The following is a 20,668-nucleotide window of genomic DNA, read 5'->3' on the forward strand; positions in this document are numbered from 1 at the left end:
TTAACCGCGAATCTCTTACAGATCCGATTCCCTTCTCGCCGACGAGGAATTCATACCTTTTGACCCTCCAGTCGTCAGTAAATTTGGCCCGATTTCCCGCGACGGTACCAAATTTGCTAACTCGACAAACTTCCCCGACTCCAGGACCCCTTATACATGGGTTTTCAACACTACTCATGGTAAATTAGCCTTAAACCTTTTCCTAAGAGTGTTAAAATTGACGAGTTTGAAATGACTTTCAGGAGGATATCCGACTCACGTTATGCAACCTGGAAGAGAAGGTTTTATCGCAGTCCCTCCTGGAGTCATTGATTCCTCACACATTGTTCACCAGCCACAGGTTCTAAAACAAGACGTATCTCAGTCCAAAGAGTAAGTTCAAAAATTTATTAATACATTAAGAAAGAAAGATAATAATTGAAATTTTCAGCTTTCTGGCTGAATCTCAAAAAATGAAACAGCAGCTGAGAACCCTGGAAAAGAAAATCAACGATTTAGAGGTATTTTTAATATAGCTTTTTTTTTAAATTTAATTGTATTAATTTTATTTTATTTGCACTTTAAGTTGGCAACTGAACTTGCTGCATTTACTGAAGGGAAAAAACTCAGCCAAGAACTTCAATTGATCGAACAAGGGATAAGGGAAAAAGAAAAACAACTCAGACCAGTAAGTATTTATTCTTTATATTATAGTGTGGTGATTAATGATCGTTAGTCGATGATTATTCAGAAATCGTGAGATGCGGTCTGGTGTGAAGTAGGTTTCAGAAAAACATTTTCTTTATCGTGCCAACGTTTCGATCTTTATTGAGATCATCTTCAGGACCTGGGATGTATAAACATTGTTTAAATTATACAAATACATGTAGGATGTGAAAATTTATAGCATTGTATAAATTCATTTTTTCACATCCTACATGTATTTGTATAATTTAAACAATGTTTATAAATCCCAGGCCCTGAAGATGATCTCAATAAAGATCGAAACGTTGGCACGATAAAGAAAATGTTTTTCTGAAACCTACATCACACCAGACCGCATCTCACGATTTCTAAATAAATAACTAAATAGTGTGCGTATTCTGGTTAATAAAAATTTAAGTTGTTCCTGAACGAAAGAATCGAGAGGGTGGTATATTCAGAAGAATGGAGCAAACTAAACATTCCACTTTTTCTAAGAAAATGAATGCTTGTTAAATAAGCTTTTGAGCTTAATAGCTGACTTTCTTCATTGTATTCTAAGGACTTGTGGACTTTAAACCTGAAGGGGCTTCTTGGGTCTATACTTTGGGAAGTTCACCTACTCCTTTATGGTGCTGCGTCTATAATATATATGTACATATAAAAAAAATTATATATACTTTCTATGGTCTTGAGATAAAAAAGTCAGTGTCACGAGCGGGATTCAAACCCACGATCTTCGATGAAATACGCCGGTACTCTACCACTTGAGCTATCGTGACTTCCATCCTCTCCTACACCAACTCTCCATCTCAACCTACAACCCTTCGAATTTTGCCATTTTCAAATGTCGTGTATTCAGATTAGATTCTCAGATTCAGGGCTCAAAGTGTTTGTTTTCTGCGTAATTGTACCATTCCTGTGTGTCATGGGCACTCTCAACAAAAAACAAACACTTTGAGCCCTGAATATGATCTCAATAAAGATCTAAACGTTGGCACGATAAAGAAAGTGTTTTTCTAAAACCTTCATCACACCAGACCGCATCTCACGATTTCCGAATAACTTTATATTATTTTTTAACAATTATTTAATTGATAAATTGAAAATTATGTACATACTTTTAACTTGTTTGTTTTTTATTAGAATCAAATCGGAAGCGGAACCACACAGGCTTTGAATGGGGAGCCTTGGAGTGGATGCAGAAACGAAGAGGTAAATTGGACAATACATCGGTGATATAAGATTGGTTCTAAACACGACAAACTTTTTATTTATTTTAGTTTTTAACCCAAGAAGATTCATACGAAGCAGGTATCGCTAACGATATAAGGGAGTTGGAATTAAGATGGGAATACGAATTGGAGGAACAAGAGAAAAGGTGGTCCAGCGAAGAAGAATCGTCAAAGAAATAACTTCATATTTATATTTTCCAAATTAATATCAAATATTTTATGAATTAGCCGTAAGTGCCATAGCTAAACTATTAATACCGCTTTAGAGTATGAATTTACATCAACGTTGGAAATTTTACCATAGCTACAGTCGATTGGAACAAGAAATAACCAGCATCTGGCGTAAAGGGACTTTATTTAACATTGTCATAGTTGTAGGACCTTTTAATGTTATAAAACCCTTAAAATTTCAAATAACCCTTTGAAGTTGAATACTGTGGAAAATTTGTGTCAACCCCTTGATATTTGTAACGTTTAAAAATGCATCTAATCAACTTCATAAACATTTTAATACCACCATTTGGAGAAACATTCAGTGATAACTGTGGAATAAGAGTGATTTTTGTGATTTTTGCAAACACTTTTTACTATATGACAGTTAAATTTGGCTATTTATTTGTTTTTATATTTAAGAAGGCAACAATGAAAAACAAAGTGTTTAATTTTTTTTTTCTCTCTCTAGTCGTTTTGTGCTTATTAACCTAGTCTTGTTGATTTTCAAATAATTTTATATAATGTGACTTCACTTTTGAAGTGTTCAACGTCTTTTTCTTCCCTTACGCATTTTTTTTTTTTTTAAATAGTTATTATTGTTTTAAATAATAATTAAACTTATACCGATTTATGCAAGAAACTTGTGTGATAAAAATTGGTTGTGTTGTCAAAAATATTTTGGTTTTCGTTGTTGCTTGCTTATTTTTTTAAAATTTTTTGTTTTGTTTATGATAGTGACTTAAAAGGAAAGAAACGTGAATATATATTTTGAGAGTAAGTATATCTATGGTGTAAATGATAAACATGCAACTTAGCTACTTTTACAGATAGAGTTTACCTTAATTGTAGTATACTATATTTTTTTATCATATGTATTGTATTTGATACATAATATCTGTTAGTTTTATCTTTAGCGTATAAAGATATTTTGTGTGTACCCTTGGAAAACCTTAAGCAATATATGACTGAAATCACAATCAAATAGAACGACAAAATCCGAAGGCACTTTATTCTTTTCACCTCAGGAAAATAAGAAAAATTAATTTAAAAAAAAAAGTGCCAATTTATCTCGCATCTCTTTAAAATTTTTAAATCTATTTAGATTTTTATTCAGTAGCGTTTTGCGAATTTACAAAATTAAAACAAAAAATCGAATAAAATTTTCGCCTTCGTTTTATGTATTATTATTGTTTGTGTTTAAATGGATTTTTAATTTATTAAATTAATTTTATTATAGTGCCTGTAAAGAAAAATTGAGAAGAAAAAAAAGGAAAACCTATTTTCACTTCTATTTTATACAACTATTTAAAATCTTTGTGTAGTGATCAATGTAGCTTAGTGTATTTTATTAGGTTCATTGCCTCTCTTCATAAAATGCATATAATATTAGAAATCATAAATGAAATCCCCTTATAGATTGAAGGGAGGGATGAAATTGTACGCAATTATTGTTATGTAATTATATATATATACATATATATATCAGTGAAAAAAAGAGTGATATTGTTTTTAAAGTCTAGGAGGTAAGGGCGTCTGTACGGTTAAAGTTGTAAGGTATTTTATATATCTTGAAAAATAGAAAGAGAATATTGAGAGACGTTTGTGTTTTCTGTGAAGGCACAACTCTTGAACTGAATTATGTAAATTGGACAGATTTTTATCATTGCATGTTAGACATGTTCTGTTAGTTAAGTTCTTTTATTTGGACTTGTGTTGCTAAAATCATAGGCTCCGTTTTTGTGAGTAACGACTTATTTTATGTTGAAGTTTTTTTTTCTCTCTCTTTTTTGTTGTACTTTTATTTTGTTATGAATAGAAGATAAAAGGTTTGAACTGTGCAATGAGGTAAGAATTCGACTTTGTAACTTCCCTAAAATGAAATTTTTTTTCTGAATGACAAAAATATTGATAACTTCATATTGTCGGTTTTTAAAATGCTAAATGTTATGTGCGTTTAAAAACCGTTTGGTTGTATTTTTTTTTTCTTTTGTTTTGTGTGTAAGTGTTAAACATAAGTTCAAGACGACTGCAAAAATTGTTTTTAAAATTTTTTTAGGATTGTGTAATTTATAAAACGGATAGAATTATGTTACGAGATACTTAATTTTTTTTAAAATTTCATTTAAATAAGCTGAATATCACTTATTGATGTATCTATAACGAATCTTTATGGAAAGTTGAAGTAAACATTTCTTTGTTTAAAATGCACGATTTGATGTTACAAAACAGAATTGCCGAAATTTCTTTTTAATTAACATAATGAAGTTAATATGAAAATAGAAGTAGTTGATAGAATAGTTTAGTCGAATCTATTATCATGTTGCACATGTAATAATTATGATTATATTAATCACTTATGTAATATTGGTGAATAGGGGAAAGTAAAAATAAGATAATTTAAAAAAAAACTTATTTTATTGTATGAAAGGAAACATTGTTTGTCAATGGTTATTATTTTAACACTTTCAAAAATGGACTGATAAACTGTTATTGTGCTTATCAGATTGAGATAGTTTATTTTTTTTATATTTTTTTTTAAGCCCTTTTCCCTTTCAATAAATTTCTCTGACAATGTTGGCAGATAAATGATGTAATTTTGTAATATGAAGTAATGAAATTATCAAATTGTTTTTTGTGAGATTGATTTGTTATTGGAGAGATTTACTGTTACTTGAAAGGCTGGTTTTCAAGTATATTTGTGGTCTTTTTTTTTTAATAACACCATTTACCAATAAACATATTTTATCGATTAATTTTCATATCGATTTCAGCCATATTCAAAAATTTTGCAAAATAAGCTGCCTACGAACAATTGATAGTTAATGGTGAACAAATCTTCATTTTACCAGATATTCAAGGATGGCACTGGGTCTGTTCCTCACTGAAGATGACGCAAGGCCAAAATATGTAATTTTATAACATGACATAACAAAATGATCAAAAATGACAGGTGGGTTAGGCAGACCAAGATGATGTGAAATGACCAAGCTGCATTTTTTTTCACCCTGCGGACCTCAAGAAGGAATCTTGCTCTATGTATGACTTGTTTAGAGTAGACAGCCTGATCAAAAATGACCAAGCTAAAAGTTCATTAACCTCAGAGCATAAAAAGAAATCTCACATTATGTATGCTCTTAAAAATGTTTGGGGTTGTTTTGACAGACCAAAATGATCAAAAACGACCGAGGTACAGGTTCATCATGCTGCAGACATCAAGGGGAAAACGCTTTTTTGTTTTTTAGACTGGTCATATAAACCAAAACGATCAATAATGATCAAGCTGCAGAGTGGTCATATAGACCAAGATGACAAGTTGCAGGTTCATTACCCTGCGGGTATCAAGGGGAAAACGCTTTTTGTTTTTTAAAGAGTGGTCTTATAGACAAAAATGACGAGGCTGCAGGTTCATTACCCTGTGGGTATCAAGGCGAAAACGCTTTTGTGTTTTTTAGACGACATATAGACCAAAATGATCAATAATGACCAAGCTGTAGAGTGGTCATATAGACCAAAATGATCAATAATGACCAAGCTGCAGAGTGGTCATATAGACCAAAACGATCAATAATGACCAAGCTGTAGAGTGGTCGTATAGACCAAAATGATCAATATGACTAAACTGCAGAGTGATCATATAGACCAAAATGATCAATAATGACCAAGCTGCAGAGTGGTCATATAGACCAAGATGACAAGTTGCAGGTTCATTACCCTGCGGGTATCAAGGGGAAAACGCTTTTTTGTTTTTTAGACTGGTCATATAAACCAAAACGATCAATAATGATCAAGCTGCAGAGTGGTCATATAGACCAAGATGACAAGTTGCAGGTTCATTACCCTGCGGGTATCAAGGGGAAAACGCTTTTTTGTTTTTTAGACTGGTCATATAAACCAAAACGATCAATAATGATCAAGCTGCAGAGTGGTCATATAGACCAAGATGACAAGTTGCAGGTTCATTACCCTGCGGGTATCAAGGGGAAAACGCTTTTTTGTTTTTTAGACTGGTCATATAAACCAAAACGATCAATAATGATCAAGCTGCAGAGTGGTCATATAGACCAAAACGATCAATAATGATCAAGCTGCAGAGTGGTCATATAGACCAAACTGATCAATAATGACCAAGCTGTAGGTCCAGCACCCAACATATTCCACAAGGGAACCTTGCTACTATAATATCAAGAACAGGAAGGGTGTCAGTGGCTGGAACGATTTAGATTGCATGACACCGTGATCACCAGTAATGTAAAGGTCCTGAGCTTAACAAATTAAGCTTTTTTAAAAACAACGATGAACTGAGAATTGATATCTCTCCTATGGCGAACCCTTATTTAAAAAATATATAGAAGTTTATCACCACCTAGAACTAGAGAAATAATCTAACAATTCAATGTATGTTCTAAAAATAACTGGTGGGTTAAGAAGACCAAAATTATCAGAAACAACCAAGTTTCAGGCACAGGTCGAGGTGCAGGAGGCTTGTGGCCACCTCTTTTATCCCTATGCCTACCCCTAAAGCATCAAAAATAGAAGGTCATTCTCTGCAGATTTCTAGGTGGTCTCGCTATTTATTGTGGTATAGGAAAATTATGGATAATAATTGTATGATGATTTGGGATGAAAAATGATCGAAAGTGATGACTGATGAGCAAAGTGGACCATTGTGGACGCAGTGCGACCTGTGAACCACCGCGACAAACAACGCGTTAGCATAGTGACGGTTGTCGAGTACAGATCGCACCGGTGTCGCTCTTGCGGCAAGATCAATTATGGCGGAATCTGAGCTATAGCCTTCGCTAGGCTGTCCGCTGTCAAATCGCAATCTCTATCGCAGACAGTCCTCCGCTGTCAAAGAAGAACCAGCCGGACGGTCGCAGAGAGCCCGTGCCCGGAGGAACCGCCGAGGCCGCCTCCTCATTTCAATTCGGCCCCCGATCCAGACCCGTCGTCCGGGACTATGCGATAATCGTGATCGGCCAGAGACCTTTGAAATGGTAAATGCCCACGTTTCCATTTCGACGGACCCGGTGACCGGCCACCTACCTCACTACTTCCACGAGCTGCCCTACGAAGATGAAAAACGGCTCGAAAAACTTTTCAACTCCCTCGACCTCGATGGCAACGGCAAGATCGACATACACGACCTCTCCGTCGCACTCCGGGAGTTCGGTGTCGATCACAAATATGCCCAGGTATCTCATTTCAACTAATTTCTCATACGGATTTCTCTACGACTCATAAATATAAACGTCGAACCGATCCAGGAGGGATTTTTAAAATTTTAAAACCTGCGTAAACCTGTGAAATATGTTCGCTGTACAACGAAAACCCCCGAGTCGATAATGGTCCAACGTCTATTTCTGTCCCATTAACGACACAAAACTATTTATCAGCTTTTTACGCATCTCTCAGGAAAGGAATCCTCATTTTGCTCCGGACCGGTTACCACAAATATAAAAAAAAATTATTTCTCGTCAGGCCTTGGGGACTTTTGCCTGCAGACGACCTTTACAACCCACTTTAGTTTTTTTGTTTATTTTTGTTTACAAAAAAGTCTAGTATATATGGCAATATTTCTCAAATATCTTTCAAAAGTAGATCCCATCTCACTATGGCAAATGTCCTCACCTAAAACCTCACATGTGTTAGGTTAATTTGCTAATAAAAAAAAAAATAATAAAAAAATGCATTTTAAAGTAGAAAAAATGCACCAACTTTGACATTTTACGATTTAATATGAAAATATTCCAAAAGTAGGAGCGTTTCAACAGCGTCAAAAATTCTTATTCATCCAGTTTGATCAAGTATGGATTTTACCAATTGAGAACCATTTATTCAACAGCAGGGTTGAAATTACAATACATTTAGATGAAAAGAAAAAAAAAAAGGCCTGGGAAGATTCCCTTTTGGTTTTTCACCGGACTCACCGCTTCAAATAAAACCGAACACGATAATTTTGTGAGTGGTGAACCGCTGAAGATGGCAAAAAGCCGATACTGACAACCGAACTACAAAATTATTTCTTTATTTATTAATACCTTCACCTTTTTCCAACCTTTCTTCTCTAACTACTCATTGTTCAAATGCAATAAATATAATCTCATAGTTAATAGATAATATAATGTAAATATCTTCTTTTTTAAGTCTAAACACTGTAGCTTGGACGTTTTAGATGATTTTTTGGCCTATTGTTTGGATTATGTGACACGTTAGTCTAAAAAAAATATTCTTTCCGTTTTTCCACTTTAAATAGAATTGAAAGTGCTCTTTTATAATACAAATAGTTATCCTCTGCGCTATATTACTTTGAGAGATTTCTTCTTGAGGCCTGTGGGTTGATGAACCACTGAAGATGGCAAGAAGCTGATTCTCTTCTTGACAGACCTATATTTTTAGACTGACAAAAAAAAAATGATAAGAAACAACCAAGCTACAAATATAAATTTCTTTATTTTATTACCGCCTTCAAGTTAAATAAAAATTTTACACTAAATAATATACTGCTCGCTTCAAATAAAAGTGAACACAATCATTTGTGAGTGATGAAATGGCAAAAAAACTGATACTCGTCTGACGTACCAAAACAACAAGGGTAGGCAAACAAACACAAAACAAAAATAATAAAAAAAATAAATAAATTGATAAGGACAACCAAGCTACAAATATTAATTTCTTTATTTTATTAATACCTCCACCTTTTTTTTTTCCTACTAATCAATGCTCAAATGTAATAAATATGTCTCATAGTTAATAGATAATATGATGCAAATATATTTTTTTTAATGTCTAAACCCTGTATCTTGGAAGTTTCAGATTATTTTTGGCCTATTCTTTTGTTTATGTTACACATTACTTTTAAACAATTCTCTTTTGGTTTTTTCTACTTTAAATACAATAAAAATAATCTTTTACAATATATTGGAATTGGTGAGCTGTGGTATGGTGTGACGTAGGTTTAGAAAAACAGTTTCTTTATCATTGCTCAAATGTAATAAATATGTCTCATAGTTAATAGATATAATATGATGCAAATATATTTTTTTTAATGTCTAAACCCTGTAGCTTGGAAGTTTCAGATTATTTTTGGCCTATTGTTTTGTTTATGTTACACATTATTTTTAAACTCTTTTGGTTTTTTCTACTTTAAATACAATAAAAATCATCTTTTACAATATATTGGAGTTGGTGAGATGCGGTATGGTGTGACGTAGGTTTAGAAAAACATTTTCTTTATCGTGCCGTTTCGATCTGTATTGAGATCATCTTCTGAGCCTGGGATTTATAAACATTGTTTAAATTATACGTAAGATTATATGTAAGATGTGAAAATGAAATTGTACAATTATGTACATAATATAAAAATTTTTATTGTATAAATTCATCTCATTTGTATTGATAAATTCAATCCCAGGCCCAGAAGATGATCTCAATAAAGATCGAAACGTTGGCACAATAAAGGAAATGTTCTTCTAAACCTACATCACACCAGACCGCATCTCACAATCTCTAAAAATTCATTAACTAACGGTCACTAAACACCACATATTAATACAGTATAAATAATAAAAATAGTTTCTCTATTCAGGTAAAATAATAGTTTTATGGAACTTCATAATTTTTGGCAGAAGTGGTTGTTTTAAGCCTTGTTCTACACAATTAAGTTTTGTTACAAGCAGTGAATTTCTTTATGAGATTTCTTCTTGAAGTCTGTGAAATGGTGAAACAAAAGATGGCAAAAAGCCGTTATTTGACTTGGCAAACCTGTACTTTTAGGCAGGAGAAAAAATGATAAGAACAACCAAGCTACAAATATTTATTTTATTATCACCTTCAAGTGTAAATTAAAATTTTACACCAAATTATATACTACTCACTTCAAGTAAAACTGAACATTTTGTGAGTAATGAAATGGCAAAAAACTGATACTCATCAGATCAAAACAGCTAGTGTAGACGGAGAAAAAATGATATGAAACAACCAATCTACAAATATATATTTTATTAACACCTTCACATTTTTCCACCTCGCTAGTTGTCCTGGATTCGCATCCTGACACGCTCATGGAATTTTAATTACAAATAATATGGAGAAAGTAATATGGTTCAAGTGGTTTGACTCTTTGTTCACGATCCTCTTTGGGCAGTTAGTCATTAAGCTCTTCTTATGGCAGGAATTACTTTACCTTCACCTTTTTCATTTAGTAAATTAATCCACAGGGTTGAAATTACAATCCCGTTATGTGTAAAAAAGTTCTTGTTTTGTTTTTTCACAAACTTCTCAACGCTCAAACGTAATAAATATGATCTCTCATGGTTAATAGATGATATAATGTAAATATTTTTTTTAATATCTAAACCCTGTAGCTTGGACATTTTGGATGATTTTTGGCATGTTGTGTTTGGTTTATGTTACACATTAGTCTAAAAAAAAATGTTCTATTCTTTTTTCCACTTTAAATAATACAAATAGTTATCCTCTGTGTAGATTCTCCAGAACTGATTTTTTTTTTTAATGCATATATTTCTTTGAGATACTTCTTCTTGTGCCTGTGGGTTGCTGAACCACTGAAGATTGCAAAACGCCCAACTCATTTAACGACTGAAACAGCTAAGGTAGACGAAGAAAAAATGATCAAAAACAATGATGCTACAAATATATATTTTGTTTATTTTTACACCTTCAGGTCTAAACTAGAATTTTACACCAAATTATATAGAATCCAATAAGCAACTCAAATTTTAATTTATACAGTGATCAAAAAGGGCTGTAGAATCTCCTGTTATAAGTGGATTTTTAAAATTTGTTAGTTCATCAACAGGGTTAAAATTACAATTCATTTGCACAAAGAAAAAGTTCTCTTTTGATTTTTTCTCTCTTCTTCTTGTTCTTCTTCTCAGCTCAAATGGAATAAATGATCTCTCATAATTAATACTCAATACAAGGTAAATATGTTTTTTAAAAATCCTGTAATATTTGAGGTGATTTTCGACCGGTTGAATTCCATAACTTTTCCTGTAAGTGGTTGATTTAAACCTTATTCTCGCAAAATTATGTTTTTTTATATGAACAATATATTTCTTTTTGAGATTTCTTCTTGAAGTCTGCGGAGTGATGGACCACTGAAGATGAAAAAAAGCCAAAACTTAACTAAAAAAACTGTCCAAAAATGTTCCTCTTTTGGTTTTTCGCTAACTTTTAACAGCACAAATGAAATAAATATAAATAATATTCCATAGTTTTTCCAGGCCACTTCTGGTAGGACTCATCAACCATGCCTCATCTCTCACAGCTACTAAATAATACAAATATCTTTTTAAACAAAATGCCTTTATGTTTTCTATCTTAGCCAAGGTACTGATCAGTTGTTAAAATAGAACTTGTGGAGTTGGGAATTCCAAGGACCCACAACCACAAGGCCTGTGATAAACTCAGAGGGATGCCCTAATTCGGCCACTACAGTATCTCACTAGGGTTATACATTTTCTAAAACCCCATAATTTTTTGTATAAGTAAATGATTTTTATCTTTGTGAAATTTTTTCTTGGGTTCGGTAGCTTAGAGGTTTCAGATGATTTTCACCCTGTCAGATTTGTTTAGGCTTTGGCTATTCGTTGCTTTTGTTTTTGTTACATTTTTTATACACAAACCACAACCCCTAGGGGCAAAAACTAAAAAAAAAGTTTAAAACATTGAGGGTAGGTAGATCATAATTCGGAAATGACCAAGCTGCAGATATGTATTTCTCTTAATTAATAAGCATAAAGAAGAGCCCTGCTAATCCGAACCAAATTTTTCACTTGGTAAAATATAGTTTTTTGTATTTTCTACTTAAATTTGAAATGTATTAATGGTCAAATATTGTGGCTTTGCCCATTCCAAACTCTTGCGAGGTGATGAACCTGCAGTTTGGTCTTTCGTAACGTTTTGACCTGTTAGACGCTTTTCGGCTTGTCCCCATCTTGAGTGATGGGTTTAAACTTTTTTTTTAAACACAAGACGGGTACGGCTGAAAAGCATGCAGCAGTACAAAACAGGATAGGCAGTTCAAAACGAGAGTACCAATATTCTCACCCAAGTCCGGTTTTTCAAAACTTCCAGCTTATTTTTAAAAAAATGTTCACCTGTTGTTGATCTGGTATGTCTGTCTATACATACAATTCCTTAATAAACAAGGCTTTTTTCTGCATTATTAGTGCAGTTATTTGGCTAATAATTTTTATGAATTCAAACAGGGCTCAGTCCCAATTAGTTCAAACTATCAGTACTTTATTTTCATGTCTATATTTTTCTTTACATCACTTATTTTATGTACCTAGTTTTATATATTACAAATAGGTGAATAATTTTTTTTTTTTTCAATGAAGCAAAACAATCTTATCACAGTTAGAAGTGTGATTTAAAAAAGTTAGGCTGGTCACTTTGTTTTATAAAGAATGTCAACTTTTATAAAAATAAACTTCTTATCTGCCTAGTTAAAAAAAATAAATTCAGCATAAATCACAATCCTTATCAGAGTTTTTAAACTTTGTAAATTTTCAGAAGAAACACAATTGTACAACTATTTTTATTTTTAAGCTTTTGTTTGTTATATACTCATAATGTGTGGTGTTTAGTGACCGTTAACGATTATTTGGAGATCGTGAGATGCGGTATGGTGTGACGTAGGTTTTAGAAAAACATTTTCATTAACGTGTCAACGTTTCAATCTTTGTTGAGATCATCTTCAGGGCCTGCTTTTCTAAAACTTACGTCATACCAGACCGCATCTCACGATCTCCAAATAATAATTAGTCATAGTTTTGTCATTAAAGATAAAATTTACAGTACAAAATAATACATCAAAATGTATGTTCTCAAAAATTGTTTTGTTTTAGTCATTTTTGGAACGTGCAGATGTTAATAAAAGCAGTGATATTTCTTTGGCAGAGTTCATTCACTATGTCAAAGAACACGAAAAAAACCTTCGTCTGGGATTTTCTCATATTGATAAGAATAGGGATGGTAAGTAATTTGGCCAAATCTTTGAAACAATGATTAAAATTTTCTCCATCCTAATTAAAAATGTATAATTTTTAGGTAAAATAGATTTAGAAGAACTAATAAAAGCGTTCCAGGAATTGGGCGTTGAGGTCGAAGTAAAAGAAGCGAAGAAGTTACTTGAAAGGTCAGTACCGCTTTTGAAATCAGTAAAAAGAAACTTAATATTCAAGGTTGTGAAATCAAATATTAATGCATGCTAGTTTGCCAACTGGAAATCAAAATTAAATAAAAAAAAAAATAATTTGGGCGGATTTTAAATTTTTTAGTGTAAATGATTTACCCGATATTCAATGTGAACTCATTTTAAATTTTCGTCTTCTTCCATTTGAGGTAGCACCAATACTAATCTTTCCATAAGAAAACAAGTAAAAAGATAACTCCTCTTTATCTGATTGTTTTGGTTAATCAGCAATCTCTTATTAATTTATATCGTTTTCAATTACTCTGAACAGTTGTTTGAATTGCAGAATATTAATTTATAGAACTATTTTTTTGAATGTGATTACTGTAGATAAAATGTTGTAATATTTTATAATAGGTGAACTTTTTAGATGAAAAACCTTTTCTCCTTGAATGGAATGGAATTATCCCAGATCAAAGTTTGTTAGGCAAAAGATGTATTATGTAAATGAAAGTAATTCATGTTCTATAGAATGGCTTAATGTCCAACCCACCCGTTGGGTATTTTAAAATTCACAATTGACATAGCACTAACAATTATCTTTGGAACTACAAGAAAATCAGATATACCTTCAAAATTAAGCTTACTCTGCTTACAAACTATGATATACAAATATTGACAAAAAAAGACCTATTTGTTCACAATTTTTGGAATGTTAACAAGGAGTATAAATCTGTCCAATGCTCAACCGTGCTATTTTCCATGAGTATTTATTCAGAATAAATACCACTAATTCAAATATGTGTGACTACTGCTCAGAAATAGATTCATGCGAATACCTTATTATATATAGCCAAATATATCCATGAAAAGTAAAGATTATTCAATTCTATATTTCAACATCTGGCTGAGTCTCAATCACAAAACTATTGCGAGTTCCCTGTTAGAGTGGAGTTTGAGGGTGCAGCTGAACAAATTTACAATTGTTTGTCAAACTTTTGACTGTATTTGTGCAGACATCAGGGCAAGATTGAATTATTTAATAATTGTATAGGTCCATGTGTGAGGTTTTTTTTAAAAGAAAATACAAAACACAGTAAATTAATAAGCTAGCTCAACTCAAATCGACCTGTTTATGGATGATCATTAATCAATTTAATTTATAATTTAAAATTAAAATTAAAAAACAGATGCTTAGAATGCAGGTAACCAGTCATCGGGTTTAACAACTCAAGGAATTATTTTGAGTTCAAATAATTTGCAAGTTTTCTGATCAATTGTAAAATTCTTGAGAGATTAAACGACAGAGAAGTATAAACTATAATTAACAATCTTTTTATGTTACATTTTGATTGAAATGAAAAGTTAGTGCCATGAGCGGGATTCAAACCCATGTCCTTCGGCTAAATACGCTGTTCTACCATTTGAGCTATCGTGACTTCGATCCACTCGGACAGGTACTCCCCATCTCAATCTACAACAGCCATTTTTCAGTTGAGATGGGGAGTTGGTGTCTGAGTGGATCAAAGTCGCGATAGCTCAAGTGGTAGAAAAGCGGCGTATTTAGCTGAAGGTCGTGGGTTCGATCCCGTTCATGACACTAACTTTTTCATTTCAACCAAAACCTTACATAAAAAGATTAATTAATTGAAAGAAGTAATTTAGTCAATAGACAACTAAATATAATGGATTTAATAAGTAAAACGAAGTATAACTTCACTAACAACTCTCCATGGCCAATTCATATGTCGCCGAGAATTGAATCCTGAATAAATACATTTGCAAACTGACAAAAAGGAGGGAGGGAAATTCGTAAGGTAGGTTGAGATGGGAAGTTGGTTTCCGAGGGTATCAAAGTCACGATAGCTCAAGTGGTAGAGCAGCGGTGTATTGAGCCGAAGGTCGTGGGTTCAAATCGCACTCATGACACTGGCTTTTTCATTTCAACCAATACCTTACATAAAAAGATTAATTTCTTTATAAATTTTAATTAACATCATAGCGAATGACAAATCATCAGATGTACACCTGTGGGTGTTCATAATTATATATAAAGATTCTATTTGTAGCCTTACTTTACCCACTGATGAAATTAAAACATAATCATTATTAAATTTACTAGTTTTTGTGGTCCGCTTGACCAATTAATATCTTTCAATTAATTAAGGTTTTTAGTTGAGATAAAAAAGTCAGTGTCACGAGCGGGATTCGAACCCATGACCTTCAGCAGATACGCCGCTGCTCTACCGCTTGAGCTATCGTGACTTCAATCCACTTGGACACTTACTTTCCATCTCAACCCCACCTTTTGAATTTGAAAAATCGCAAAAAGGAGGGAAAATTCAAAAGGTGGGGGTTGAGATGGGAGGTTAGAGTCCGAGTGGATCGAAGACATGATAGCTCAAGTGATAGAGTAGCGGTGTATCTAGCCGAAGGTTGTGGGTTCGAATCCCGCTCATGACACTGACTTATTTATCTCAACTAAAAACCTTAATTAATTGATAGATAAGCATTTTTTAAGTTAAAATTTAAAAACTGAAGAAAATAAAATCAAGTAACAATTATGAGGTACAACAATTTTTCATCGCTAAGACCTTATGAAAGTATCCCAATATAACAGTTTAATTACTGCAGTTCAATAGAAACTTTGCATTGAGAAATGTTTATCAAACAGGAACCTCTTAATAATATTTTAGACTGAATACTGATTACTGATTTATATAAGCTCAAATCTGCACACGCATTTACATACATTCCTGAGTGTACAGTTTTGAGCTTATCACTTCACGCAGTTCACCGGCAAGTTCAGCTTTTGTGTAATTTACAATAAATTACCGCCAGGCCTTGAGAATCACCCCTGTTGGCAATCTGAGATCAGAACTCGGTTTTATCCAACCAGCCAGGTTGGGCTGCAGGGGCTATAATCAGCTAAGTCATTTCAGTCCCAAAGCAATCAGTTCCCAAACCCAAACCTCTGTTAAATACATCCTTTATTTTTTACATTCACTCAGGGTGGTGAAGTACTTGATATTCTCAATCACTTGTTAATCTATAAAATTAATCTAATTGAACTGAATATCCTGCCGTAGGCCTTCGCACACTACACATTCAAGCCAATAAATACATTCATTCTCATCAAATGCTAGAGATACAAAACTATCATAACTATAAACCATAAAATAATCCTGTTTCCTCCAAGAATCAGAACAAGGGACATACATATGTCTTGCCATGCTCAAGTATGATTCTCATAACAGATAGTATTCCTGAGCACTCTGTATGGACCCAAAGAATAGTACTCTTCAATTTGGTAGGACACAACCTTTCTCTGCATGCCAGACACATATGTGAGTTTTTACCCAAGATTAGTGTTCGTGTATCTAACTCTCATGGTCTATCCTTAACAGGTGAGGATGACCCTTCTTCTACAAGTCAGGTCCTCCGGGGGCCACCTATCAACTCTTGGCACAAAAGAGCTAAAAAGCCCGCTGACGCTGCCATTTTCTTTTAATAATGTTTTTTTATTGCAATTTTAGTGTCAGGTTTAGTCCGCAAGTTGAGACATACTGACCTTAGCTGTAGTATTGTAGACCCAGACACTAAATAGTTCATTATTTGTTATTTCTCTTGTTGTAAAAATGACTCGACTGACAAAAATAACACACGTACTAAATACTGAAGAAAGCGAAATGCATGTCTGATAAGCAAACCAGTGAAAATTGATATTACATTCACTAATTCTGTGGTCCGCTTAACCAATTAATATATTACAATTAATTAAGGTTTTTAGTCGAGATAAAAAAGTCAATGGCACGAGCGGGATTCGAACCCACGATCTTCAGCTAGATACACCGCTGCTCTACCACTTGAGCAATCGTGACCTCGATCCGCTCAGACACTAACTTCCTATCTCAACCGCACCTTTTGAATTTTCCCTCCTTTTTGCCATTTTTCAAATGTGTAATCGGATTGGATTCTCGGCGACAAATGAAATGGCCACGGAGAGCTTTAGTGAAGTATACTTCATTTAATTAATTAAATTCACTAATTTCGTGGTCCACTTGACCAATTAATATATCACAATTAATTAAGGTTTTTAGTTGAGATAAAAAAGTCAATGGCACGAGCGGGATTCACAAGGTCACGATAGCTCAAGTGGTAGAGCAGCGGCGTATCTAGCCGAGATCGTGGGTTCGAATCCCGCTCGTGCCATTGACTTTTTTATCTCGACTAAAAACCTTAATTGATTGATATTAGAGATAATCTAGTTACATTAATGCTTGCTGACTTTCATGCAATTTATTCAATATCAGTAAGTTGAGTAGGTAAATAATTTTAAAGAATTTTCAATTGAAATGTTCCCAGTTTAATTTTGAAAAGTCCATTTAGCATATTATTTCAAGGCTCCACCGCTGCTCCACTAAGCCGGGTCGGGGCGGAATATTGAGTACCCTCCAACCCGGATTCTAGACTGAGGATGTATTTATTGTATGAGTGAGTGTGAGAATGACTAGTTTTAGGGAACGTATAGGCGCTGAAATGACCAAAGAAGTCGATGGTGCCCGACCAGATCCCAACCTCGGAGTCGCTCAGGCACCAAGGTGGGAGACTCCCCCTGATCCATCAGGGAGAGGCCAGAGGCCTCCTAGTAGGTCTCGTAATTCTAATTCCATTTAGTTCACACATATTCAATACACATATAAAATTACTTTTTAGTTAAGTTTAAAAGGTTCAGTATATAATTTTTTTTACAGAATGGACACAGATGGCAGTCTTGAAATTAGCTTTAATGAATGGAGAGATTTTCTTCTGTATGCCCCTTACTCAAACATACACGACCTCATTCACTACTGGAGGCATCATGCGGTAAGTAGCTTCCTATATACTTTTAGTAATAGCTTTGTTATCATAAATCTTAGTTTTACGCTGTCATTTAATTTATTATTTTACCAATTAAGTCAACTTTATTTACAATTTTCAATTTATTTTTTTATGATATGAATATTATTATGAATATATTATCTATGTGCATCGCTTGAATGCCGTTTATTGTGTAGCATGTTTTAAATCCCTCAGGTCTGTCCATTTTGTTGTGTGAAATTGTGTATCAGGTTTGCTTTGAAACATTCCATTTGTAAATAAGCTCATAAAATTAGCTAAGGAAAGAAAAAATGAGAAATACATCTTCACGCTTAGTCCCTGTGCTAATAGCAGAATGAGTTACGTTCTTCCAAAATTAAAACTTTTCAAAAATGAAAGAAATGCCAAATAAAAGAATTTCATTTATTTAATGAAGTAAAAAAATTCTTCTCAGGGATATGACATCTAGTCTACATTCCACAGGCTAGCCTAGGTACCAAAGCCTTTTCCTAGGTTTTGCAGAGTAATAGCATCTCTGTTTGATATCACTTTCTCTTTTAGACATAATCAGCATTGGCCATCTGTTTACAGTCCTAAATTACTGGAGTTATTTCCCATAAATATACATGTTAATGAATTTAATTCCTTTCTGTTAATATAATTTCTTCTTCCTCTAGTTGAGCTGTTTTTGCGAGTAGTCTTTTTATTATTATTTGTGTGTGTGTGTGTGTGTGCTCTTTAGCAACCAAAAATTCCAGTTCTTTTGTAATGTGGCTCCAGTTTATGGCACAACATGTATTTGAACCTGTTGCTCCAAGGCACTTTTTAGCTAGTATGCCTGTTGCTTTGTTCCCTGAAATCCCCTCACGACTTTTTTTTTTAAAGGGTATTTACACAGTTGCAGACAAGTTTTGGGTTGAACTCGTAGGCTTGGAGAGCCTTTAGAGCTGCCTGGATATCTGATAGTACGGCAGTTCGGTTTGAAAGATTGTTGCGGTGAATGGTAGTGCTCATAGTTAAACCCCCTTTATGCCCGTTCTCCATTTTTGAGCCATCTTGCTCCAGATTGAATGATTTTTCAAAATGTAGTATTTTTTTCTAATATGTCAGAGAAGTTTCAACTGTCATTTATGTTTACTTTGTCCAAAAAAATGTAGAAAGACCAGTATTAGCTGTTGATTTCTTTTCACTGTATGATAGCTACAAATAACAGCGGGTGTTGTTTAAGGATCACAAGATATGCTAACACATGCTATTCTTTGGACTTTTTATGATCGTTTGCCATTAATACTTCACATTGCCTAAGATGATGGTGAAATAAATACAAATGCTCAATTTTAACATTTAATGTATTTTCATATAAATGTTGTATCTTAATGTACAATATCTTCATACTATTTAGAGTTGTTATGAAACTGTTATGATTGATACTCGGAAATGTTGATGCTTTTTCATTTGACCATTAAAATTAATTTTTAAAAGGCAAAATATTTTTGTTCAGAAGCAGGTATACAAATGAAAAATAATTTTTCTAATGGTGTTTTTCTCGTCTGTTATTCCTTTATCTATCAATGATGTTATTCTCAAATTTTCTTCCTTAATGAATTATTTGTGACAGGAACATTTTAAACAGATTGCATTTAATTTTCACAAAAATATTTCCCGTTTTGATAAATTTTGCATTGCAAACATAAAATTGATCGTTTTGACTATTTTCATTTATATCTTATCGATATTATCGTTTATACTTTTTTAAATTAAATTATTTAATTGAAAATATAAATAATATCAATCCAAATTAATCAAATTTTAATCAATTAAATCAAATCAAAATTGAATATCACAAAAAAAAACTTACAAAATGAACAAACCTGTGCATGATGTTTTTTTTTTTTTTTTTTTTTTTTTTTAAACCTTGACTTTTGCACTTCTGCATCTTATTCTATTTTGTCTAATTCTACCCTTTATTACATTATAAACAATATAACAAACATAAGAAGAAAAATCAGGTAACAAGAAGTCTTAAGGATCTATTTTCTTTTTTTGCATAGAAGTTATGCATAGAATTAGTTTATATTAGACACATTATTTTTTTCTTAAAAACATAACAAAACATGCAGGATTCTTGTTCATTCGCAGTTCTTTGATGTAGAATTGGCTTTTGCATTTTTATACGCTGAATTAATTTATTTATAGCATACATTGCTTGCACAGTTTGATTTGAAAGTTACAACGTTTTTTCTTAACCAAAAAGATTTTACACATCAGAACTGTTTTTCATTATCATTATTAACAATCCTTTGCATTTTAATCATTTACGAGCAAAATTTCACAATCTGAATGCATCTATCTGTTGAGAAAATTTATGCTGTAAACTTTATATTGTCATCCAATTAGAATTTTTTTATTGGATTTAATTCCACACTACACTTTAGCAAGGTTTTTACTTCTCATGAATCTTATATAATTAAACTAGGCAATCTTCTCCATTGGCAGAATTTGGATTCAGATTAAT

The 20,668-nt window shown here is 32.9% G+C and overlaps 2 protein-coding genes and 1 long non-coding RNA gene across 4 annotated transcripts in view; 2 read left to right on the forward strand and 1 right to left on the reverse strand.

The window, feature by feature from the left end:
- Positions 1–4,637, forward strand: part of LOC106673884 (roquin-1) — a 20,192-nt gene extending 15,555 nt beyond the window's left edge. Inside the window, exons 13-18 of the mRNA XM_014406259.2 lie at positions 22–179; positions 243–372; positions 431–500; positions 566–667; positions 1,828–1,896; positions 1,965–4,637. Coding sequence (XP_014261745.1) covers positions 22–179; positions 243–372; positions 431–500; positions 566–667; positions 1,828–1,896; positions 1,965–2,096 — 661 coding nt within the window. The 3' untranslated portion in view covers positions 2,097–4,637. The remainder of the gene's footprint in view (positions 1–21; positions 180–242; positions 373–430; positions 501–565; positions 668–1,827; positions 1,897–1,964) is intronic.
- Positions 1–13,620, reverse strand: part of LOC112127030 — a 15,510-nt gene extending 1,890 nt beyond the window's left edge. The window contains exons 1-2 of the long non-coding RNA XR_002910360.1: positions 13,453–13,620; positions 260–343 (exon numbers count right to left, since the gene is read on the reverse strand). This is a non-coding gene — a long non-coding RNA (uncharacterized LOC112127030). The remainder of the gene's footprint in view (positions 1–259; positions 344–13,452) is intronic.
- The window catches only part of LOC106673871 (calcium-binding mitochondrial carrier protein SCaMC-1-B), a 43,116-nt gene continuing 29,329 nt past the window's right edge, over positions 6,882–20,668 (forward strand). Inside the window, exons 1-4 of one of the 2 annotated variants that reach the window (XM_024227298.1) lie at positions 6,882–7,324; positions 13,007–13,133; positions 13,209–13,296; positions 18,048–18,159. In XM_024227298.1, coding sequence (XP_024083066.1) covers positions 7,124–7,324; positions 13,007–13,133; positions 13,209–13,296; positions 18,048–18,159 — 528 coding nt within the window. In that variant the 5' untranslated portion in view covers positions 6,882–7,123. The remainder of the gene's footprint in view (positions 7,325–13,006; positions 13,134–13,208; positions 13,297–18,047; positions 18,160–20,668) is intronic. The other variant, XM_014406232.2, reaches the window with a different exon arrangement.

Source organism: Cimex lectularius, unplaced genomic scaffold, assembly GCF_000648675.2.
Source record: "Cimex lectularius strain Harlan isolate CLEC.00 unplaced genomic scaffold, Clec_2.1 scaffold42, whole genome shotgun sequence".
Classification (NCBI taxonomy): Eukaryota; Metazoa; Arthropoda; class Insecta; order Hemiptera; family Cimicidae; genus Cimex; species Cimex lectularius.